The following is a 24,156-nucleotide window of genomic DNA, read 5'->3' on the forward strand; positions in this document are numbered from 1 at the left end:
TTCTTCATTAGGCATAGGTTTTTTTCTTTTAATTTCAATGTAAATCATCACTCTTTATCTTTTAAAAAACTGTCACCCCATCTTTTTTTTAAAATTTAGTTTTCCGCCAGGAGTTCAAGTCCCTAAATCTCTTACTTTTGCAAATCCTTCTCTGGACTCCCCCAAAGGACTTTTTAAAAACGGATTCTTAAGATCGTCCCCAAGACCACTGGAAAACTCAAAGGTTATTTTTAGATTGACTACTCGAGAGTGGTATACATATTCCCACAACAAAATTATCTAACCCGTGACCCTTAACGTTGCTTTCAGTAGGCCTTTGGGAGGGAAGCCGCAACAAATCAACCAACTTTAAAGTGAAAACTCCTGGAGCTGGAAATGTTCGACACTCATCTTTACAGCTCTCTGCGTGGTAATGGAGGGTGAAGGAAAACCCTTCTAGCCAAGAATGGCATCCAGAAAGACACATTAACCAAAGACAGCTGAATGCTTACTAATATATTTTATAGTCAACTGGTTATCGCGGGGAACCAAAGAAGAGTCCAGGTGCACCAGGTAACCCTCAGAGCAGCCCCAACCTCCACCGCCACCGCCGCAGCCAGGGAAGGAAAGGCCGAGCAGGCCACAGTGCGCACGCGCGGCCCCGGCCTTTGTATTCGGGCTGGGATTTAAAAGACCCCTGCGTGCGCACGCTCGCCAGCAAGCCTGCCCCGCAGTGAGGGGCGCAAGGGAGGGGCGGCGCTGGCCCCGGAATTACCTGCCCGCGTTCTCCGCTTCCATTCCCCGAGGCCGTTGATGCGGGCGGCTCCACCTGCCAGGCACACGGGCGGCCGGTCTCTGTAGTACCGCGTGGTACTCACTGCGGTAAGACAACCCCAGAGACCTGGGCCCGATGGCTGGCAGTACCCAGTGGATGGACTCAAGCTCCTCCCCCAGGCTTCTACCCTCCCCCACGGACCCACTTTCTGTGCTGCACTTCCGCCTCCTCGGAGCCAAATCCCACGCGTACTGGCCGTCACGTGATGCAGGACAGCCCAATCACGCTCACCCCCTTCTCGCTGGGCGCCCCAGCTCCGCCACTTGGCCTTTCGGGAAGGGTGGAGGACCAGATGACGGGGACGAGGAGCGCTCTGCTGACGTCAGCTTTTGTCTCCAGTATTTTCGGGGGCTGGTGGACGCGTGGGCTATAGGGTGCTGTCCTTTGGGTGCTGTGTATATGGGATGATGACGCTTATCAGCATTATTTAGTCCTTTCCACCCCGAAATTCGCCCCGATTAAAGACTGTGTTGCATTATCAGGTAATGAGATGTGACGGAGGGACTTTGGAAGTGGAAAACCTGGGCGTCGAGGCCGCTGTGCCATCTTGGGCCTCAGTTTTCTTGTCTGTGAAATGAGGGTGAATGTAAAGCTGCTATGTAAAATGTAAAGCTCTACATAAACCGCTCTCTGCGTTACTTTGGATATATGAGAATATTAGCGTTTGACGTCTACGAGACGTTGAGATCCCATTTGAGCATCACCTCCCATAACCTTACAGACTAACCCCTCTTTTAAATCTCAGTGGTTCGTAATCTTACAGACTAACCCCTCTTTTGTGTCTCAGTGGTTCTTGCAGCTGGCTTTTGTTTCATTAGTTCTCAATTTCTGTCACTGGTGTTTGTACTTTAAGGAACTCTTAATGGAATAGGCTTTTGGGTTTTTCTAGTTTGCAGGATGATGAAAAACATGGCTGCTGTATTTGTTGGCTTTCCTGAGTTTATTCATATAGTAACAGGTAACTCCAAACCGTCAGTGGTTTACAGCCACAGAAGTTTATTTCTCACGTGATCTGTGAGCTGGGAGATAGATGGCTGTGGCTCTGTGCTCCGTGTATTTTCTTCATTCTAGGATCCAGGCTATCGTGAGTAAATACAGAAAGATTTTTGTAATATATCAACTGTTTAAAGTTTAAGTGAAACTTTTAAAACAGTACAGAACTTTTATGAATACCCTGTCCATTAGTAGACACTACTCAGAACCTGGCACATGGTAAATATTCAATGAATATATGTTGAGTGAGTGAAAAAAGCCCATCCTCTCTGATTTTGTCAATGGCTCAGGACCATCGTCTAGAAAAGTCTTACAGCAGGTGGCTTGCCTCAGTTATTTCAGGGAGAGAATTCTGGTGACTGAAAGTGTGTGTGAAGAGAGTAAACTTTTCTCAGGATGTCTGCACTCGGGGAATTACCCTTGGCAGCAAGGGCTTCCCTCACTGTGGGTTGCTGTGCTTCTGGGTCCTGCCAGCTCCATTCATAACCTCAAGAGACCAGGGTCCTCTGCTCAATCTTGAATGGCAAAAGAAAGTTTATGGGAGGAGGCCGGGCGTGGTGGCTCATGCCTGTAATCCCAGCACTTTGGGAGGCCGAGGCGGGTGGATCACCTGAAGTCAGGAGTTGGAGACCCACCTGGCCAACATGTTGAAACCCCATCTCTGCCACCTGTAGTCCCAGCTACTCGGGAGGCTGAGGTGGGAGAATCGCTTGAACCCGGGAGGCAGAGGTTGCAGTGAGCTGAGATCGAACCACTGCCCTCCAGCCTGGGCTACAGAGTGAGACTCTGTCTCAAAACAACAACAACAACAAAAAAAGCATATGGGAGGAGTTGTTGGTGAGGACACTGAACCTGAAAATTGTGAAGCAGTTGCAGCAAACTGTCTTTTATCCCATCAGTGTCTCTCTCTCAACATCCTGCATCTGAGTCTGGAAGACAACTTTTTCTGCTTGTGAACCTGGCCCACCAGAGCTTTTAGCAATCTAGAAACAGAACTGGGAACTTCCTTGTAAACTTCCTCAAGATTGATAAATGACATCTCTAAAAAAAAAAAAAAAAAAAAAAACTTGTCTTTATTCATTGCTCTGGTGCTGGTTTATGTAAAAAATCCTGTGGAACCTACAAAAAACCTAGTACAACTAATAAGTGAGATTCACAAGGTTGCAAGATAAAATATCAATATAGGAAAAATCAATTGTAGTTTATGTACTAACAACAGACAATTAGAAAAAATACCATTCACAATAGCATCAAAAATATGAAATATTTAAGTATAGAGCTGACAAAAGATTCAAGACTTGTATCATAAAAAGTGAAAAGCATTGTTGGAAGAAATTGGGTAAGAACTAAATAAGTACACGGATATGTTGTATTCATGGATCAGAAGACCAAATATTGTGAAGATGTTTAAAGATTCAATATAATGCTAACCAAAATCCAGGTAAGCGTTTTGGGTAGAAATTGACAAAATGATTCTAAAATTTATACGGAAATACAAGATCTAGAATAACCAAAGCTAGGAGAGCTAATACTGCCTGACTTAAGAATTATTATAAGGCTACAGTAATCAAGACAGTGTCGGCCAGGCGCAGTGGCTCATGCCTGTAACCCCAGCACTTTGGGAGGCCGAGGCGGGCAGATCACCCAAGGCCAGAAGTTCGAGAACAGCCTGGCCAACATGGTGAAACCCCGTCTCTGCTAAAAAATACAAAAATTAGCCAGATGTGGTGGCACATGCCTGTAGTCCCAGCTACTCAGGAGGCTGGATGGGAGAATCGCTTGAACCCAGGAGGTGGAGGTTGCAGTGAGCTGAGATCATTCCACTGCACTCTAGCCTGGGCAACACAATGATTCCCTGTCTCAAAAAAAAAAAAAAAAAAAAAAAAGACAGTGTAGTGTTGGCATCAAGAGAGATAAATAGAATAGAGTCCAGAATAGACACATATATACATGGACAAGTGATGAACTGATTTTCAACTAAGCTTCAAAGGCAGTTCAGATATCTATATGCAAAAACAAAACAAAGTTGTACCCATGATGCAGGGCAGGCAAGCCCTTAGCCCAGGAGTGTTCTTGGCTTCACCCAGGAAATAAATCAATCAAGAGTGAGCTGAAAATAGTTTTATTGAGGCAGCAGTGTTACAACTCCAAGACTGCTCCTGCAGAGCAAGGCTGCCCCATAGGCAGTGTGCTCAGAGTAGCAGCTCAGAGGCAGTTCTGCAGTCATATTTATACCCACTTCTAATTATATGCAAATCAAGGGGCTGAGTATGCAGAAATTTCTAGAAAAAGGGAGGTAACTTTTGGGGCAGTGGGTCATTACCATGGAAAGGAGTGGTAGCGTCTGGGTGTTGCCATGGCAAAGCTGAACTGACGTGGCACATTAGTTGGTGTGTTTTATGGAGAAGAGCTTCCACCTCTTCCCTGTTTTAGCTGGTCCTCAATCTGGTCCTGTGTCCAAGCTCCACCTTGGGAGTCAAGTCCCGCCTCCTGCCTCACACCATACAAAAAAACAAAATGGATCATGGACTTAAATGTAAAACCCAAAGCTGTAAAATTTCTAGAAGAAAATATAGAAGACAATATTTATGACCCTGGGTTATATTTTTTAAATATAATACAAAAGGGAAAATTGATAAATTATACTTTATTAAAATTAAAAACTTCTCAAAAAATTAATGAAAAGCAATAAACTGGGAGAAAATATTTGCAGATCATATCTGATAAAGGACTTGTGTCCAGAACATATAAAAGAACACTCAAAACCAATAAGAAAACAACTCAGTTTTAAAAATGGGCAAAAGATTTGAACAGATACATCACCAAAGAAAATAGAAGCACAAGAAAATATGGTCATTTGTCATTTAACAATAGGGATATATTCTGAGAAATGTCACTAGGTGATTTTTTCATTGTGAGAATATTATAGAGTGTACTTCCACAAATCTAGATGGTACAGCCTACTGTATACCTAGGCTATATTGTATGGCCTGTGGTTCCTAGGCTACAAACCTGTTCAGCATGTTACTATAGTGAATACTGTAGGCAATTGTAACACAATGGTAAGTATATATCTAAACATAGGACAGGTACAGTAAAAATACAGTATTAGGCCCAGAACGGTGGCTCACGCCTGTAATCCCAGCACTTTGGGAGGCTGAGGTAGGCAGATCACTTGTGGTCAGGAATTCGTGACCAGCCTGGACAACATGGTGAAACCCCATCTCTACTAAAAATACAAAAAAAATTAGCTGGGCATGGTGGCGTGTGCCTGTAATCTCAGCTATTTGGGAGGTGGAGGGTGCATTGAGTCAAGATTGTGCCACTGCACTCCAGCCTGGTGACAGAGCAAGACTCCGTCTCAAAAAAATAAAAAGTAAAAATAAATAATAAATTTGTATAGCTGCTTTGGAAATTCATTTGGCAATTTCTTTTTTAAAAAAGTTAAATAATATTATTTTTTGAGATGGACTCTTGCTCTGTCACCCAGGCTGGAGTACAGTGGCACGATCTCAGCTCACTGCAACCTCCACCTCCTGGGTTCAAGCAATTCTCCTGCCTCAGCCTCCTGAGTAGCTGGGACTACAGGCGCACACCATCACACCCGGCCAATTTTTGTATTTTAGTAGAGATAGGGTTTTACCGTGTTGCCCAGGCTGGTCTCAAACTCCTGAGCTCAGACAATCCGCCTGCTTCGGCCTCCCAAAATGCTAGGATTTTAGGCATGAGCCACCGCACTCGGCCTGGCAATTTCTTAAAAAGTTAAATATACACCTTCCATATGCTCTAGTAATTCTTCTAGAGATGTACCTAATAAAAATGGAAGCCCATGTTCTCAGAAAGACTTCTATACCAGTCTTTCTCATCTACTTTACTGGTGATAGTAGCTTTATATCTATCAACCAATGTCAACCTAAAATAACCAAAAAGGTCAGAATCTAACTTAAAGAGGGTTTATTCAAGCACGAAGCGTAAGAATGGACCACCTGGAAACACCAGCTCCAAAGGAACAGAGTCAGCGTTCTGAAGTAAGAAAGTTAAGATTTCATTTGTATGGCAGAGACAGGAGTTTTTAGCAGGATTGCAATACTTTTCATACAAGATTGGCACAAAGTTACGGCAATTTGGTTGGTTATATGCAGTGTTTCTTTTTGGGAAAGCGTGCATTTAACACTTTTTACAGAGAGTGTAATGCTCATGGGTTTTCTGTTATCTGGTCTCAGCAAAGCAGGACAATAAAGGGCAAATTAATCAAGGGTCATTAAGAAGGCAGGAGGTTTTTGTCACTGGCATTTAATTTTCTTTAGTCATTGTATAGAACAAGAAAAGAAAGTGAGTTAATATATAATCTGAGAACAGAAGTTGTAACCGTATGTGACTCAGATTAGTCACATCTCTCTCAAGGCTTACAGTGTTTTTTTTAGGTTCCAACATCCTTTAAATTTTATTTATTTACACACTAACAACTAGAAACAACCAAAATGTTCACCAGTAAGTGAATAGATAAACCAATTGTAGTCTAAACCCACCTAGCAATAATAAGGAGTGAACTACTAAGACATGCAACAACATGGATGAATCTCAAAATAACTGAGCTGCATGAAATAAGCAACACAAAAAATAGCACATACTGTATAATTCTATTTATGTAACATTCCAGAAAATGCAAACTAACTTATAGTGACAGAAAGCAGATCTGTGATTACCCAGGGAAATGAGGCCATGGAGGAGGAAGGGAGTAGAAAGAAGCACTAAGAAACTTTTGAGGGTCTTGGGTATGTTCATTATCTTGATTGTGGTAATGGTCTCACATATGTCAAACATATTGTATACTTTAAATATGTGCAGTTTATTGTATGCCAAATATACCTCCATAAAGCTCTTTAAAAATATGAGTATTGTGATTTGTCATACATACAACTTTAATCCTTCGGAATTTAGCCTTGCACTTTTTTTTTTTTTTTTTGAGACGGAGTCGTGCTCTGTTGCCCAGGCTGGAGTGCAATGGCGCGATCTCAGCTCACTGCAACCTCCATCTCCTGGGTTCAAGCGATTCCCCTGCCTCAGCCTCCTGAGTAGCTGGAATTATAGGCATCTGCCACCACGCCCTGCTAAATTTTGTGTGTATATATGTATATATATTAAAAAATATATATGTATATATATATATATTTTTTAGTAGAGATGGGGTCTTGCCATCTTGCCGTGTTGGCCAGGCTGGTCTCAAACTTCAGGCCTCAAGTGATCCGCCCGCCTTGGCCTCCCAAAGTGCTGGGATTACAGGTGTAAGCCACCGCCCCGGGCCCTTGCACTAATCTTTTACTTAAAAATCAACCAATAATCAAAACAATCGAAAAATGCCTGGATTAAGTTATGTCGATTTCAAATTTCCCCTTTCCCAGTAGCACCAGGTCATAAGGCCACAGCTGTCTGGATGTGGCTCCATTTCGGGTATCAAAAGACGCCAGACACAGGGGCAGTGAGTGCCTTTAACTTCACTCTCAAGAGGTCACAGGAGGGTGACCTCCCATAAAAGCACGCAAATGCTCAATGTGTGGCTCCACCCCTCCTAAAAAAGTGGTAAAGGCGTGCAGTTTCCTTTGTGTGCACGAAAGAACAAACGATGTAATAATAGTCCACGGCCTGGCCTTAGACTCCACATCTGCCAGGAGAATTTAACTATAGGGAGAGTGATGGAGGTGCTGGGAGCCTGGGGCTGAGAAAGTGTGGGAATTGGTTTAAAAAAAAAAAGTCACTGGCTTTCTCCCAGCGTCCCACCTCCGCCTGCGTCACGTGCCTGCGCCGGCAGCGCTCCCGCTTTCCTGTCCGGTGCGGCTCCAGGTCCCTGTATTTTAGGTCCGGACCGCTCGCCGTCCGCTCCGTCCGCCCTTAGACCTGCTGCCCAGCACCCCTGCAGTTCCCGGTACAGTCTCTAGTAGGGCGCGTGTGTAGAGGCAAAGAGGAGCGAAGTCCACAGTTCCTCTCCTCCTAGAGGTAGAAGGGGCGCGGGGAAACCACCTGGTGTCGGTTTTCCGCTTGCTGATCAAGAGCTCCTTTTAATGCCGCAGGCCGGCGCCCCTCACTGATAAACGATTGGGGCTGGGCCTCCGCCTGGAGGGCATTCGTCCTCTCAGTGCCCTCAGCTCGTAAAGGAGGAAACCGAGGCGTGGGGTTGGGCGAGAACCCAGGGTTCCTGACCGCGCACGTCCTGCACCCCCGCCGCCGTGTGTCTCGTGTCCAGCGCTGGCTGGAGCGCCTCAGCCCTGGCGCGGTGTAGTCGTGAGCTGGAACTTCTGACACTGTCCCTTCCTTCCCTGTCCAGCCTGCCGACGATGCCCGCGGGCGTGCCCATGTCCACTTACCTGAAAATGTTCGCAGCCAGTCTCCTGGCCATGTGCGCAGGGGCAGAAGTGGTGCACAGGTACTACCGACCGGACCTGGTGAGTGCGGGAGGGCTCATATTTTATTTTTGAGCCAAATACACCTCATTTCTTTGTAAATTACCCAGCCTTAAGCATTCCTTTATAGCAATGCAAATACTCCTGGACCACTCCATTCCCCCTCGTGGCCGCAAAAGTGATCTTGAACGAAATTAGGATCACATTTGCCCCGGGCCCAAAACCTTTGGATGGCATCCCATTGCATCTAGGGCAATGCATGGCCTGTGAGGTCTTACACAGTGTGGCCGCTGCCTACCTGTGGCCTATCTGCCACCATTTTACCAGTTCTTCCCCTGTTAACATTCACACCTGCTTCCTTGCTGTTTCTCCAACTCATCAAACCTGTCCCCATTTCGAGGCCATTCTTTTTACTATCCTTGGCATGTCCTCCTCCCCCCACCCCCCCGCCCCCCCCAACAACTTGGCTTGGTTTCCTTCTTCAAAACTTCAAGTCTTAGCTCAAGTCTCTCCTCCAGCAATGAGGGTCCTTGGGCTAGCTCCCAAAGAATTCCTCCTCTGTGATTCTGTCTCATCCTTTGTTTCCATAGAGCACTTATCTGCAGTTCTTTGTCTATTTATTTGTTCTTTGTCAGTTTGCTTCAGTAGAATGCAAGCTCCAGACTGTCTGTCTGGTTCACTCTTGTATCTCAACTGCTTGGAATGTAGCAGACACTCAATAAGCATTTGTTGAATGAAGGATGAGTGAATATAGGCATTCAAAGGAGGGAGAAATTTAAATTAATTTTAATAAACATTCATTAGGAACTGGAATTAAAGGTTCTTTTCAGGAATTAGAGTCTTGGGGAGGTGGAGATGAGAAAGTATGGCGTGCAAATAATTACAAGAATGTGCTGTTATGCTATAGGTGTGAATAGTGGTTTGGAGCACAGTGTTGGGAGCAGTCATTTCTGTTTGGACTCTGCCTGGACAGGTAACACTTTTAGAGAGTCAATCATTAGTGTTTCTTTTTTTAGAAATTTTTATTGAAAAATAATTTTAAAAAAATTAGAGACAGGTCTCATTCTGTTGCCTAGGTTGGAGTGCAGTGGTGTAATCAGCTCACCGCAGCCTCACATTTCTGGGCTCAATCAATCCACCTGCCTCAGCCTCCTAAGTAGCTGGGATGACAAGTGTGCACCATCACACCTGGCTAATTTTTAAACTTTTTGTAGAGACAAGGTCTCAAAATGTTGCTCAGGCTGGTCTCCAACTCCTGGCTTCGAGCAGTCCTCCCACCTTGGCCTCTGAAAGTGTTGGGATTACAGGTGTGAGCCACTGTGCCTGGCTCCATTTGTATTTGCACTTATGTTTTATTTTTATTTTTTGAGACAGAGTCTCACTCTGTCACCCAGGCTGGAGTGCAGTGGCACAATCTGAGTTCACTGCAACCTCTGCCTTCCGGGTTCAAGCAAATCTCATGCCTCAGCCTCCTGAGTAGCTGGGATTACAGGCATACACCACCATGCGTGGCTAATTTTTTCTATTTTTTAGTAGAGATGGTGTTTCACTGTGTTGGCCAGGCTGGTCTTGAACTCCTGGCCTCAAGTGATCCGCCCACCTCTGCCTCCCAAAGTGCTGGGGTTACAGGCGTGAGCCACCATGCCTGGCCCATTTGTATTTTTAACATCAGTTAATTGTCACTACAATTTTGAAGGTGTTATTCCTGTTTTCAGATGAGAAACAGGTTCAGAAGAGTGAAGTTGATTTCTCAAAGTCACGTAGCTTAATGAGACGATTTGAGGATCTGAAGCCCAAGCTTTCTGTTTGGTATGTCTCTTTTTTGCTCCTGTTCATAAAATAATCCAGTACTCTTGTAAAACATTCAAATTGAGTTCAAGTATGTAGAGTAAAAAGTGAAAATCCCCCCTCTTATGATCTCTTTTCTCCTGTCTGCTCCCTACACGTAACTACTGTTTCTTGTCTGGTGAATATCCTTCGCTACTTCTCACTGTTGTTGAATGCCCACTGATATGGGTTGGATATTTGTCCCCTCCAAATTTCACGCCAAAATGTGATCCCCAATGTTGGAAGTAGTACCTGGTGGGAGGTGTTTGGGTCATGGGGACGAATCCCTCATGAATGGCTTGGTGCCCTCCCTGTGGTGATGAGTGAGTTCTCACTTTATTAGTTCATGAGAGCTGGTTGTTTAAAAGAGCCTGGCTCTCTCTCTCACTTACTCTCTTGCCATGTGTTACACCTGCTCCCACTTTGCCTTCTGCCATGAGTTAAAGCTTTCTGAGGCCTCACCAGAAGCTGGACTGATGCTGGTGCCATGCTTGTACAGCCTGCAGAACCATGAGCCAAATAAACCTCTTTTCTTTATAAATTACCCAGCCTCAGGCAATGCAAAATGGACAAATGCACCTGTGCACGCATGTGCACACACACAGTTTGTGGAGTGTTTTTCCTTCATGTGAATAGTAGTTCATGTACACATTTCTCTGCAACTTCCTTGTTTTGGTTAATATCTACATAAATAGACATTTGTGTATATTAAATCTTCTTTTTAACTATTGCATAGTATTTCATAATATAGCTGTGACATATTATTTGATCAATCCCTTATTGACATTTAGGTAGTATGTAGTTTTTGTACAAACAATGCTGCAAGAGCTCTTTCTTACAACTTCAGAGTGCTTCTCTTTTAAAAAGGGTTCTATTGAGCATCAGGGATACCTAGTGGAGACAAAGTGACAAGAACCTTCCACAGTAATGCAGTTTAGTCTATAGCTTGTGCAGGAATAGACATCAGGCAGGGCTTGCAAAAGAAGGAATGCCTGGGATTTGACCCTGGGAAGTTGACCTTTGATTCACCCATTTTGTTATAATTGGGAATGTGCAAGGGTTGTTATAGCAGCTACCTGTACCTTGGGAGGAGATAGAATGAAGCCACAGTCTTTAGAAGGGCCATATTGAAGGGTCTAAGCCCACCTCAGTTTGATTGGGTGGTGACATTGGCAATGGGGTATCTCTGTAGGAACTTGAAGGCCCAGGTGGCTGGCTGTGTGTTGAAAGCAGTGTGCTTTATTAACATTTATGTGTTCTTTACCTAAGTCTTTTGGTTTTGCTCCAGCAATTATTGTCACTGTTGTCAACCACTTTGTTCTTTGTAACAAAACTGGATCACAAGTCTTTCAGTCTGAGAACTGGAAGGTCTGGGCAGAGTCGAGCAGAGGAGACCATGATGACTGCCTAGACTTGTGCTCAGTGCTGTGTTGGGGAGAACTGCTACAGGTGCTTTTAGTTGTCCGGCTCAGCTCATCTGAATAGCAAAGGAGATGACTCTGTTGTAGTTCAGGTTGAAAGCTAGGAGTCGTCCTTAATTCCTCTCTCATACTGTACATATCAGCAGATCCCATTGGATTAACTTGAAAGGTACATCCAGATGCTGCCTGCTTCTCACCACCTCTGATGCTACTACCCAATTCAATCCACTGTCAGTCACTTTCACCTGTTATTGTAATAGCTTCCTGACCTGTCTTCTGCCTTCGACTCTTGCTCTCCTGTGGTCTGTTCTCAGCAAAGCTACCATTGTCATCTCTGTACACTTAAGTGAGGACATGCCATTCTTCTCAGAACTCTCCAGTGTCTTCCCATTTCAGAGTGAAAAACACTGGAGACTTTATCTCCTCACTCGCTTTTTCCTCTGCCCTTGTCTCCTCTTAACCGCTCTATGAATACTTTGTACCAGCTATACTGACAACCTTGCTTCTTCTTGAATCTGAAGCCACACTCCTGCCTTAGGTCCTCTGCACTTGTGGTTCCATCTGCCTGAAATGCTCCTAGGTAACTGCATGGCTGGCTCCCTCATCCTCCTCCATATCTTTGTTCAGAAGTCATCTTCTGAACACCAGTAAGCACACAGAAAGATGCTCAGCATCATTAGCCACCAGAGAAAGGCAAATCAAAACCACAGTGAAATACCACTTCATACCCACTACAGTGGCCGTAGTAAAACAGAAAGTAACAAGTGTTGTCAAGGATGTGGAGAAATTGAAAGCCTCACGCGTTGTTGATGGGAATATAAAATAGTGCAGTGGCTTCAGAAAAGCCTGGTAGTTCCTCAAGCAGTTAAACATAGAGTTTCCATATGACCCACCAATTCCACTTTTAGGTTTATGCCCAATAGACATGAAAACACATATCCACACAAAAACTTGTATATGAATGTTCAGAGCAGTATTATTTATAATATCCAAAAGGTGGAAAATCTAAATGCCTATTAGCTGATGAATGGATAGATGGTATATCCATACAATGGAGCATTATTCAGTAATAAAAAATGAAATCCTGATACAAGCTACAACATGGATGAATCTTGAAAACATTATGCTACCTGAAAGAACACAGAGGACCACATATTATATGATTCCATTTATAGAAAATATCCAGAATAGGCAAATCTATATAAACAAAAAGAAGACTAGTAGTTGTCTATGGCTATTTGGGGGAGGGTTGTATGGCAATGAAAGTGACTGCTAGTAAGTATGGGGTTTCTTTTTGGGGTGACGAAAATGTTCTAAAATTTATTGTGGTGATAGATGCAGAACTCTGTGAATACCTTCCTGGAATGCAAGGATTTTGTATTTTTTTGCATACTGCTTTGTGCTTTGCATATAATAGGCACTTAATATTTTTGAATTAATAAATTAATTCCTAACGCCTATTTTCTATGCCGGGAACATGGTAGAGAGTCAGTAGATGGTGCAGGAATGAATTTCCAAATATGGAAAGTTTTATTCAAAGCTGTGAACCTGTCGATTCTGATGCCAGCTATCCTCTGTGAGTCCTGCAGTACGTAATGCTGAAGACTTTGCCAGGATGATAGACTCATATAAACACAGGGTTAGAAAGGGACTTAGATCAACCAGAGCTTCTCATAATAAAGAGTTATCATTGAGTAGCAAGCAAGGGAACTTTTTGTTATTTTTTACTTTTTAAAGTCTTCCAGGTTACATTGAATTACAGCCTTATTAAGGGTTAGACATTTATGTTTTTTTTTTTTTTTTTTGCAGACAATACCTGAAATTCCACCAAAGCGTGGAGAACTCAAAACAGAGCTTTTGGGACTGAAAGAAAGAAAACACAAACCTCAAGTTTCTCAACAGGAGGAACTTAAATAACTATGCCAAGAACTCTGTGAATAATATGTCTTAAGTATGTATTTCTTAATTTATTGCATCAAACTACTTGTCCTTAAGCACTTAGTCCAATGCTAACTGCAAGAGGAGGTGCTCAGTGGACGTTTAGCCGATACGTTGAAATTTAATTACGGTTTGATTGATATTTCTTGAAAACTGCCAAAGCACATATCATCAAACTATTTCATGAATATGGTTTGGAAGATGTTTAGTCTTGAATATAATGCAAAATAGAATATTTGTAAGTCTACTATATGGGTTGTCTTTATTTCATATAAATTAAGAAATTATTTAAAACTATGAACTAGTTTCAGTAATTGAATTTGCTAAGTGGAGTTATTTCTCATTGCTAAACTGATATTTTCAAATTCTAGGTCTCTGCTAACTTTAGTAAATGAACACCAAGGTGGTGAGCTTTGATAATGCATTTTGTGGATACAAAATCATTGCCTCATCACTTTCTAGAATGAAAGGCTGGGGGCATTGCTCACCTTTTGTGTGAAGAAAAGACCTGTCCCTTAGAGCCAGTTTTTGCTTAAGGGGAGGACAGACCGTCACTCAGTGGACCACGTGAATGAATGGATGCAGTGCATGCTTTAGAAGCACTGCATACCTTCCTTTTACAGGTACAGAGTAAGTGGTCTGGCTACTGAGGGAAAGTCATGATTTGAATCCGAGTCTCCTGTAAGACAATGACTTCATGAAGATGAAAAATCAGTTTTATGGTTATTAAAGTAAAAATTTACCTTGGGTAAAAATGCCATCTTTATTTCATTAAGTGCTGGTTCTAAGTGACTTCGAATAAGATACATTTTCTTCCTGTTTTGAAGTTGATCCCCGTTGTGAAAACTATACATTGTAGTGGTCATGGAAATGCGCCATCCTGACTCCCTAAGGAAGGCTTCTTGCCCTAGCATCAAGCATGCTGGCAGCTTTCAATGGTGAGCTTCTAGAAGGATTGCCTCGGCTACGGTGGCCTTGCTCAAAGCCATGCCTCCTGAAGGGGCCCAAATCCAATAACTGTTGGAGGTGAGAATAGAAAGGCCTGGCCACTTCAGCACATGAGTGGTGGGCAACTCTGATGGGCCCACCACAACTCCCTATGGGGTTTATGGACACTGTCTTTGGATCTGCGTTGCAGCTCAACTTATCCCTCTGCTCAGCCCTGTTTCCTTTCTCAGGTGTTGATCGAAGGGTGTGCCTTCATAGACCCCCTGCTAAACTGCACCTCAGTGTTTCTTGGAGAACCAAATCTGTAACATATATGCACTAAAAATTAAAAGCAGTACTATATTATCCCCTAATAATGATGTTTTTTAACTTAAAAGGCCAAGATAGACCAGTTGCAAACTGTTTGGTAATTAGGCCAGTTAAACAGTTTTTATGCAAGACAGGTATGATTGAGCTGCTTATCAAAAACTGAAGGAGTATGATGCTTTCCTGCTAGGAACAACAGAAATTTAGAAATTGTAGGATTCTGAGGAGCAAAAGTGTCAGATATCACTAATTCAATGTGATCTGATGGCTTTGATTTCTACGAGTATATCATAGCAGTATTAACAATGGTAATGCATAGTGGCCCCCAAATGGGAAACATTTTAAGTAGCAATTAATATAAGCCTGTATCATAAAAGGAAGCTATATATACCTTAATTATAGCATGTTTCTGTAATGGAGCTGCCATTCTACCACAAAGGGAAAAGCAGGGTGGTTTTCAGAAGACGTACACTCAAGTAGGGAAGCTAGTAATGATTATTGCAAACTAATTCTAGAAAAATACCTTAAGGTAGGGGGTGGGGAAACATCAACAGAAAAAGAAGCCCATAGAGGAGTACTAGATCATCAGAAAAACTGTAAAGTCTCTAATGAAACTTTGTAGCACATAAATTAAGTTGTGCAAAATTTTCTAATACACACATGATCCTTAAATATACAGCGAAGACATCTCTCTCTAGCCCACAGTAAAAACAAAAACTTAAGACTACCATTTCAGTTGGCTGTAACAGACTAGTGAAATTTAAAATTGTTTCATAAACAAGAGTATATTTCAAAATATAGGTCAATGCGGATTTTCACTCAATGCCGATAGTTCTCTCTGGTAGGATTATGGGTGATTTTTTTCAAAGATAGCTTTTTTTTTTTAAGTTTAGATTTACAGAAAAACCACAATCTAGTAGAGTTCCCATATACCCCATGCTGTTTCTATGAATGTTGTCATCTTAAGCTACCATGATATGTCAGTTAAGAAACCAGTATTGGGGCCGGGCGTGTTGTCTCATGCCTGTAATCCCAACATTTTGGGAGGCCGAGGTGGGCAGATCATTTGAGGTCAAGTTCAAGACCAGCCTGGCCAACATGGTGAAACCCCATCTCTACTAAAAATACAAAAATTAGCCAGGCGTGGTGGCGGGTGTCTATAATCCCAGCTACTCAGGAGGCTGAGGCAGGAGAATCGCTTGAATCCAGGTGGAGGTTGCAGTGAGCCAAGATCGTACCACTGCACTCCAGTCTGGGAGACAGTGACACCATCTCAAAACAAAAAAACCCAATATTGGTACAATACTCTCAACTGTACTCTCGACTCTGGACTTTAGATTTCACCAGTTTTTCCATTTAACATCCTTTTGTTTCCACGGTACCACGTTGCATTTATTAATAGTTGTCATGTATCTTTAAGTCTTCTGCCATTCATGATTACTTCTCAGCGTTTTTCTGAGGAAAATTTTCTGGAAATTTTGAAGAATACTGTTCACATATTCTAAATATGTTTTTCTCATTAGATTGAGATTACAGGTTTTTGGAAACCACAGCAGTACACTTCACATCCTATCGGGGGGTACACATCACTGGTGATATTAACATTGATCACTTGGTTAAGTCTGCCAGGTTTCTCCACTGCAAAGTTACCTTTTCCCTTTCCATACTCTGTTCCTTAGGAGTCACTTAATCTAGCCCACATTCAAAAAGGAGAGGAAGATTAAGCTCCACCCTATGAAAGGGGGAGTATCTACATATATTTGGAAATCTTTAAGGAAATTCTCTCTTCTCCCTGTGGGAGACGTTTTAAACTCTTTGGTTTTTCAACAGTCTCAAGCTCCTGAGTTCATATAATCCTCCTGCCTCAGCTTCCTCAGGAGCTGGGACCACAGGTGTGTGTCACCATGACTGGCTCAACCTTTGATTTTGTTATCTTTTCTTGGGAGGCGGAGGTGGGCGGATCACGAGGTCAGGAGTTCAAAGACCAGCCTGGCCAAGATGGTGAAACCTTGTCTCTACTAAAAATACAAAAAATTAGCCGGGCGTGGTGGCGGGCACCTGTAATCCCAGCTACTCGGGAGGCTGAGGCACAGAATTGCTTGAACCCAGAAGGCAGAGGTTGCAGTGAGCAGAGAGAGATCGTGCCACTGCACTCCAGCCTGGGCAAAAGCAAGACTCGGTCTCAAAAAAAAAAAAAAAAAAAAAAGTCATAAGCCTGAGTAACTTTTCTAAGAAAAAGAACCCAAGACACATGATTAAAAAAAAAAATTTCAGCAAAGTATTAGGTAGTTTTCTGCAAGACAGTCAAGACACTGAGTATTTGGGATCTTTTTTATTTTTATACACGACAAGATTTTACATCAAGAATAGTCAGTTAAATAGTACAAATTTACATTCATGAGGAATGTTAAAAAAAATTCAACTAAAAAACCCACTTCTTCCTGTGACCCATAATCCCACATTTTACAGTGCAGGGGAGAAGGGGATTGGGGGGCATCCAAAACAAGTCTCTCCCAAAAGAAATGATGTAAATTTCACATTCCCTCTCCACACAGGATCCAAATGGTGAGAGTATAATTTACAATTCATCTTTTTCAGCTGTAGATTCCTGTAAATAAATTTAAAAACCCAGAAGGTATTAAAAGTTAGCAGAAAAAAAACCTAGCTCATAGGTTTGTGCATGAAATAAACAATTTAAATGCTCAGTCTGACTTCTATAAGTTACACAGTCTTAACCTTGCCAGAACTAAAACTCTGTTCTAACTTTGCCAGAACTGAAAATGCAAGTCACGTTCTTGATTTGCCATACCTTTGCTGTTTCTTGTTCTTCTTCATCTGTTCCCACATCCATTTCTTCGTCTTCATCTTGCTCTGTGTCTTCCGTTGTGTCTTCTGTTGTCTCTTCAGGTTCTTCTTCGGGCTCTTCTTCCACCTAAACACAACATTTATGGGCCCATTAATGCCTTGGATTTATTTCCACTTTACTCATTTAAATGTATAAAATCATAATTAATGTCACTTCTGTTTATTCAGAACCACAGACTAAATCCTCCAACTAGAATGAACAGCCAAGCTAACAAAAGGAGTCAGGCAAAAAGGAAAGAGGACATAAAAGGAGGACTTAGTTTCTAGTGCAGTGCCCGACACTACAGGGATTCAAACATTCAATAAAATTCTCTCAAAAGGTAGAAATTAGGCAAATGTCTCAAAGCTACATCCCTCAATCATGAGAGGCCTATTCTGAAAGAACAGAAACAAAGAAAGCCAGCCAGCCTTTGTGGGAAGGTTGGGGATACAAACCTTTGCATCAGGGTCAATGTTCAAACTGAGGCGAAGCATTCTTTCTATTCTATCTCCGTATGCTTTAGTGTCTGGTAAAAGATACCCTGACCGAAGTGTTGCTGTTTCAAACAAAACCACAGCAAGATCCAAAACTGTTTTATCATCTTCATCTTCCTGAGATGCAAGAAGATGCACTAGATTAATATTAAAAGATACAAAGTATTCAAATTAAAAGACAAGCAAGAGGACTGCTGTAATACTACCTTAATTCGTCGAAGCATGTCTCTGATCAGCGGGTGTCTGGGATTAATTTCAAATGTTTTCTTCTGACTCGCATAGTAACTGTTAAGAGATAAAAATGCACATTAACAAAACATATCCAATTTTAGGGTTCATACATTTCCCTTATTCTTTCATAATTACAGAGAACAACTCTTGGTAAAAAAAAAAAAAAATCAAAATGTACTATTGACAGTTGAACACCACAGGTTTGAACTTATATGCTATTTTTTTTCCAATAAATACAGTCTGCCCTCCGTATGTGCAGGTTCAGCAACCAAACTCGGATAGAAAATACAGTATTCTTGGGATGTGGAATCCACACACACAGAGCTCCAACTCTTCATGTACACGGGTTCCACAGGGCAGACTGGGGGACTAGAATATTTGTGGATTTTGGCAGGGGTCCTAGAACCAATCTCCCTCATACACCTAGGGATGACTGTACTTTTCCAGTCCACTTTATGTGCGGAGTCAATCAACCTCGGATTGAAAATATTAGAAAGGGCAAAACAAGAAAAAAATAAAAAACCCAATATAGTATAATAGCTATTTACACAGCACTTACATTGCATTAGGTATTAAAAGTAATCTATAGATTATTTAAAGTACATGGGAAGATGTGCATAGGTTATATGCAAATATGGCACGACTTTACCTAAGGGACTTGACTGTGTGGATTTTGGTATCCATGGGATGTTCTGGAACCAACACCCCATGGACAAAAAGGGATGACTGCATTGTTTCCTTATTTAGTTTTTATAGAGACAGGGCATCACTATATTGCACAGGCTGCCCTTGAACTCTTGGCCTCAAGTGATCCTCTCACCTCAGCCTCCCAAAGTGTTGGGATTACACACATGAGCCATGTGCCCAGCCTCTATTGCTCCCTTTTAACGGGGAGGCGGGGTGGGGAGCAAGTGGACATGGTTAGATGAAAAATGAAATGAAGGGAACTATTTTATTTACTGATGAGTCCCAAGTACCTGGAGCACTGCTGAACAGATGAACTGATTTAATGTCCTGTTTGTTCCCTCTTAGTTTACTCTTACTACCATAAATGTAGCTCTGCCTCCCCAAGTTCAGAAAAATCTATGTGGCCTCTGGATTGTGCTCCAATAATAATACCTTCTCCACGATGCCTTCGCCAGTGATTCCAAGAAAAATTAACTTCTTTTATCTGAGCTCAGTTCCAAATGCATTTTGAATATACCTTCAAAATCCTTAGCTTTTTACTGTTGGTTGTGATTATTCTCTCTTCTCTAGTTTAAAGCTCTGAGGACAGGGAGGAACCACATCTTTCCCTATCCTGGTGTACACATTATCTATGTAGGGCTCAGGTTATGACGTGCTTTTTTCCCTCTTTTTTAAATAAAAAAGAGATGGAGTCTGGCTATGTTACCCAGGATTGAGCTAGAGTGCAGTGTCATTAGAGCACACTACAGCCTCGAACTCCCGGAATCAACTGATACTCTTGCATCAGCCTCCTGAGTAGCTGGGACAACAGGAGTGAGTCACCATGCCTGGCTTTGATTTGTCATTTTCACTAGCCTAAATGTTACAAAAGACAGGAGTTATGTCTACCTGTGACCATCAGTGCATAGACATAGTAAGTCTTCATGTTTGTTGAATGCAAGGTAACTTCTTGTTAATTAATCATTTCCTGAAATTAATAGGTGGACATGTTTTAAAAGGCCCTTGTACTATTGCAATGGAATATCAGATAAACAGAACACTATTCTCTGCATGAAATTTATAGTTGAAAGACATATGCGGAATTTTAGAATTGTGACAACAATGGAGACTACATTTGTGAGAAAAGGCTTTAAGAAGAAGAATCCTGGCCAGGCGCAGTGGCCCACGCCTGTAATCCCAGCACTTTGGGAGGCTGAAGAGGGCGGATCACGAGGTCAGGAGTTCGAGACCAGCCTGGCCAACATGGTGAAACGCCGTCTCTACTAAAAATACAAAAATTAGCGGGTGTGCTGGCAGGTGCCTGTAATCCCAGCTACTCGGGAGGCTAAGACAGGAGAATTACTTGAACCCAGGAGGCGGAGGTTGCAGTGAGCAGAGATCGTGCCACTGTACTCCAGCCTGGGTGACAGAGCAAGACTCCGTCTTGGAGGTGAAAAAAAAAAGAATCCTTAAGCTAGGCCTTGGGAAAAAAAGGATGATGACTAGACGGCATATCAGAAACATACTCCAGGTGAAAGAAGAGAGAATAAAAGTAGGGGGAGAAGTCATTTTCAAGGTCATTGCTGTGACATTAAAACATAAACTTGAAATATTATATTTCTTGAAAATAAAGAGTACCAAAGACTCACTATACCTCCAGGTATAGGCCCTTGAGTTCAAATACTGTTAATTCACAAGTCCTGTACCATCTACTTTATGAGACATTTATCTGGATACCTATAATTTAATGCTTGGGGGTGTGGGGGACGTGATTTGAAATGGACTTAACTCACTTGAGGAATGTTGTCATTAACCTCATGTGCAGCTATTACATTTAAAAATGTAAAATAAATTAAGATATTAGGCTAAGCATATAATCCAATGCAAAAGTAAAGACAATATGCATACAACATTAAGAAAATTCCCATTTACATATCAAATACAATAAAATCATAAAATCATGAGTCAAAGACCTTTTCTTTCTCAATCAAATGTAGGAGAAATCCCTTTGTAAACTTGTTGTCTACCTTATAGTAGACAGTGGTAGACATTTAAGGCAATTTTACTCTTTGTATTGAAGCTGGTATTATCTCTAAAATGAAGATTGGGTAAGAGGCAATGCCCGGGCAGGGACTTTCCTGAGGATGCTTACTTTGTAGAGATGTCCTTGCCCGTTTGGTACGCTTGTGCTTTCATGATTCTCTCCATGTTGCCAGACCATCCGTACTGGCTGGCCACCAAAGCACACGGAGATTCTGTCAGGCGCTGAGACACCACAGCCTTTTCAATCTTAGGAAAAGAAATCAAGTCATATAGATTAGTATCAACAGGTAAGGTCATTCAGCAATTGTATTTCAACTGTCTAAGACTTTATCACTTAAGATCATAAACACAGAAGCAGGTCATAAAAATAGCTTTTCTTAAGGTTTAGGAGAATTTGTAGGGGCACTTACTTGATAATCTGAATATTTTAGTCAGAAGTTTAAATACCACCTTTTAAAAACATATAAAATTTAATTTGTAACAACTTAAGTTATTAACAAAGCAGTACTGTCGAAAGTTTTAAGCTTTCTCCCAATAATTTAATTACATTAATTAAATTTTCACCATTCTAATGGTTACAAAGTAACCAGCTGCAGCTTAATTTGTTGGCAAAATAACTTTCTCTTAAATGCAGATACTAATATTTCCACAATTTGTAATTTCCACAATACCTTGTCCTTAAGGGCTTTATCTTTCATCCAATTCAGCAGAGGCTCAAATTCTTTCTCAACTGCTTCACGACTCTCCTTAGTTTTCTCACTTTCATCAAACTTCACTCCTTCCTTGGCAACATTCTGGAACCTCTTCCCATCAAATTCGGGAAGGGCCTGAATACAGTATTCATCCACAGGTTCTGTGAGGTAAATAACTTCATAGCCCTTTTTCAGAAGTCGCTCAACAAATGGAGAAGATTCGGCCTACAAAATTAAGAGAAGTCACAAAGTTTTCCAAGTCTGGCCCTGGTGTATTTGTTTATCCTAGCAGCTGCTGTGTTTATACATATAAACGATCTTCCTGTCAGTGACTGACCAGGCCTTATAACTACTCCAGTTACACAATTAAGTTTTCCTTTTCTCCCCCTCAAGAGTTGGCTATAAATCCCTAGCTACCTTCCAGAATGGCTGACAACACTTAGAAGTTCATCTCACCTCTTTTCTGCTGGACCCAGCCATGAAGTAGATTTTGTCTTGTTTTTCCTTCATTCTTTCCACATACTGGTCTAGGCTAGTAATGTCAGTTGGATGATGAGAAGACTGGAACCTAAGAAGTTTAGCAAGACGTGTTCGATTCGAGTGGTCTTCAATCACACCAAGCTTGATGTTGGTACCAAATTCTTTCCAAAAAGTATCATTGTATTTATCATCAGCAATCTTCTTGATCATGTCCAGCGTTTTACGAACAAGCTTCTTCCTAATCACCTAAACACAATGAAAGAATAACTGATTAGAGAAGTTAATCTCAAACTTTTGAGAATGTAAGGTACCCAGGGAGGAGTGTGAAAGACACAAAGATGATCGTTATTGCCATTTATTGAGGGGCAGGAAATGGTGAAGCACTCCTATTCATTCAGATTGGACTGAAATTCAGCTGTCCGTGCAAATAGCCACAAGATTGCCTTAATGTTTATATTCTAACCTTGGAACTCACTGATACTCTCTCTCTAGCATCTAAATGAAGTGAACAAATATGCTACTTTCAAATACTTTTAAATTCAAAAACTAAAGAGTCTTCTAATTATGGAAGTATTGGAGGGGAAAGGTTTAATGAAAGCCTTGATAAAAAGGTGGCTATGTGTCTAGATGACAAAATGTTAATCCTGGACCTGTACAATTCTTTTTTTTCTAGATGTTTGAAACTTCATTATTAAATATTGCGAGTAAAAGAATCAGATTCTTAGGATAACTCCAGAATGAAAAGAAATTCATCTGAAGAATCATGGACCAGACCCAAAGTCTGGTTACTCCACAAATGGAGCCTGTCCTCTGAACCCCAATCAAACAGCAAAGTGGAGAGTTTCTTCCCAGAGACACTTACCTTAAGCAGTTTATGTTGCTGAAGAGTCTCACGGGAAACATTCAAGGGGAGATCATCTGAGTCCACCTTCAGATGGCAAAAGAAAGTTCAGTAAGCAATAAAACCACTGGAAGAAAGCAAAGCCAAACAAACACTCTACACTGCCAGACCCCCACAACAATCACCCCTTCTCCCAAACTTCAGATACTTACCACACCCTTGACAAAATTAAGGTATTTAGGCATCATATCATGGAAGTCGTCTGTGATGAATACACGGCGCACATAGAGCTAAAGAGACCAAAAAAAAGTCACTTTCTGGAAATTAAACTTTCAAATTTTAAACGCAGTATGTACTACTTAAAAACTCACCTTAATGTAATCGCTCTTTTTAGATCCATATTCGTCAAATAGACCACGTGGAGCAGATGTGGGTACAAATAAAATTGATTTGAAGGTAACTTCCCCTTCAGCAGTAAAGTGAATATAAGCCATGGGGTCATCACTTTCCTGTGGAAAGTTGGTATCTTAGTCATTCAAATGACACAGAAGAAAAGCAGTGCAAGAACTAAGCAATGTACTATGTGGTACACATTCAGTTTAGCAATTAACTAACAAAAAAATTTCCTTTACTGGCGGGAGCGGGGGAAGAGAAAGAAAAGGGTGGGGGGAAGAGAAAGAAAAGGGTGGAGTGAAGAAATGACTAGGATTGCAATTCTAATTCACTAGACATGGTTGTTTTGATGATGATTGTCAATAACATTATTTCCTAAACTTGCAGAAGGATGGATGAGTTTATATTTCTTATGTATGAGAGAAGTGAATAGGAAAACCACCACCCTGCCTAAATGACAAAATTACATACAACACTTCAGTGTGCCCTTGACCTACAGTAAGTACCCAAGAACATGTTTCTTCCATGGAACTTAGCTCTAACAGTGGCTACAAAGATGTACGTAAATACCTATAAAACAAAGTCAGAAATTCTCTTGATCTGCATTATATATTACTGTACCACACATGTGGCTATTAAGCACTGAAATGTAGCTAGTTCAAATTCAGATGTGCTATTAAAGTGTAAAATACATTTTGAAGGCACAGTACAAATTTTAAAAAGGACATAAAATGTCTCATTATTAGTTTTTATATTGATTATGTTGAAATAATACTATTTGGGGTATGCTGGGTTAAATAAATTATACTATTAACATTTCATGGTT

At 41.5% G+C, this 24,156-nt stretch overlaps 3 protein-coding genes across 9 annotated transcripts in view; 1 reads left to right on the forward strand and 2 right to left on the reverse strand.

The window, feature by feature from the left end:
- The window catches only part of TDG (thymine DNA glycosylase), a 23,598-nt gene extending 22,659 nt beyond the window's left edge, over positions 1-939 (reverse strand). For both annotated transcript variants that reach the window (XM_032168849.2, XM_032168848.2), the window contains exon 1: positions 755-939. Coding sequence is in view for 1 of the 2 variants with exons in the window: in XM_032168848.2 (XP_032024739.1) it covers positions 755-777 (23 nt within the window). In the remaining variant the exon portion in view is untranslated. The remainder of the gene's footprint in view (positions 1-754) is intronic.
- LOC116478027 (ubiquinol-cytochrome-c reductase complex assembly factor 6) lies at positions 736-22,793 on the forward strand. 6 transcript variants are annotated; one of them, XM_058424726.1, is made up of 4 exons: positions 1,129-1,296; positions 8,130-8,247; positions 13,263-13,404; positions 22,770-22,793. In XM_058424726.1, exons 2-3 carry the CDS (start codon positions 8,140-8,142, stop codon positions 13,368-13,370), a joined length of 216 nt encoding a protein of 71 aa, XP_058280709.1. In that variant the 5' UTR covers positions 1,129-1,296; positions 8,130-8,139; the 3' UTR covers positions 13,371-13,404; positions 22,770-22,793. The 6 variants fall into 6 exon arrangements, with proteins under 6 accessions (XP_058280710.1, XP_058280709.1, XP_058280708.1 ...); XM_058424725.1 differs by lacking the exon at positions 22,770-22,793 and adding an exon at positions 14,015-14,265; XM_058424727.1 differs by lacking the exons at positions 1,129-1,296; positions 22,770-22,793 and adding an exon at positions 736-861 and having other exon boundaries at positions 13,263-13,684.
- HSP90B1 (heat shock protein 90 beta family member 1) overlaps positions 16,963-24,156 on the reverse strand; it is a 17,604-nt gene continuing 10,410 nt past the window's right edge. Inside the window, exons 9-18 of the mRNA XM_032168855.2 lie at positions 23,309-23,446; positions 23,150-23,227; positions 22,959-23,024; positions 22,073-22,342; positions 21,596-21,841; positions 21,034-21,170; positions 18,191-18,269; positions 17,946-18,101; positions 17,455-17,577; positions 16,963-17,253 (exon numbers count right to left, since the gene is read on the reverse strand). Coding sequence (XP_032024746.1) covers positions 17,224-17,253; positions 17,455-17,577; positions 17,946-18,101; positions 18,191-18,269; positions 21,034-21,170; positions 21,596-21,841; positions 22,073-22,342; positions 22,959-23,024; positions 23,150-23,227; positions 23,309-23,446 — 1,323 coding nt within the window. The 3' untranslated portion in view covers positions 16,963-17,223. The remainder of the gene's footprint in view (positions 17,254-17,454; positions 17,578-17,945; positions 18,102-18,190; positions 18,270-21,033; positions 21,171-21,595; positions 21,842-22,072; positions 22,343-22,958; positions 23,025-23,149; positions 23,228-23,308; positions 23,447-24,156) is intronic.

This window comes from Hylobates moloch, unplaced genomic scaffold (assembly GCF_009828535.3).
Source record: "Hylobates moloch isolate HMO894 unplaced genomic scaffold, HMol_V3 SCAFFOLD_12, whole genome shotgun sequence".
In the NCBI taxonomy this organism is placed as follows: domain Eukaryota; kingdom Metazoa; phylum Chordata; class Mammalia; order Primates; family Hylobatidae; genus Hylobates; species Hylobates moloch.

What these genes read in the sequence shown, in the direction of transcription:
- LOC116478027 (XM_058424727.1), top strand. Translation starts at nt 8,140, where the DNA reads ATGCCCGCGGGCGTGCCCATGTCCACTTACCTGAAAATGTTCGCAGCC. An exon ending in GGTACTACCGACCGGACCTG is followed by an intron (nt 8,248 to 13,262) that starts GTGAGTGCGGGA and finishes TTTTTTTTGCAG; the next exon opens with ACAATACCTGAAATTCCACC.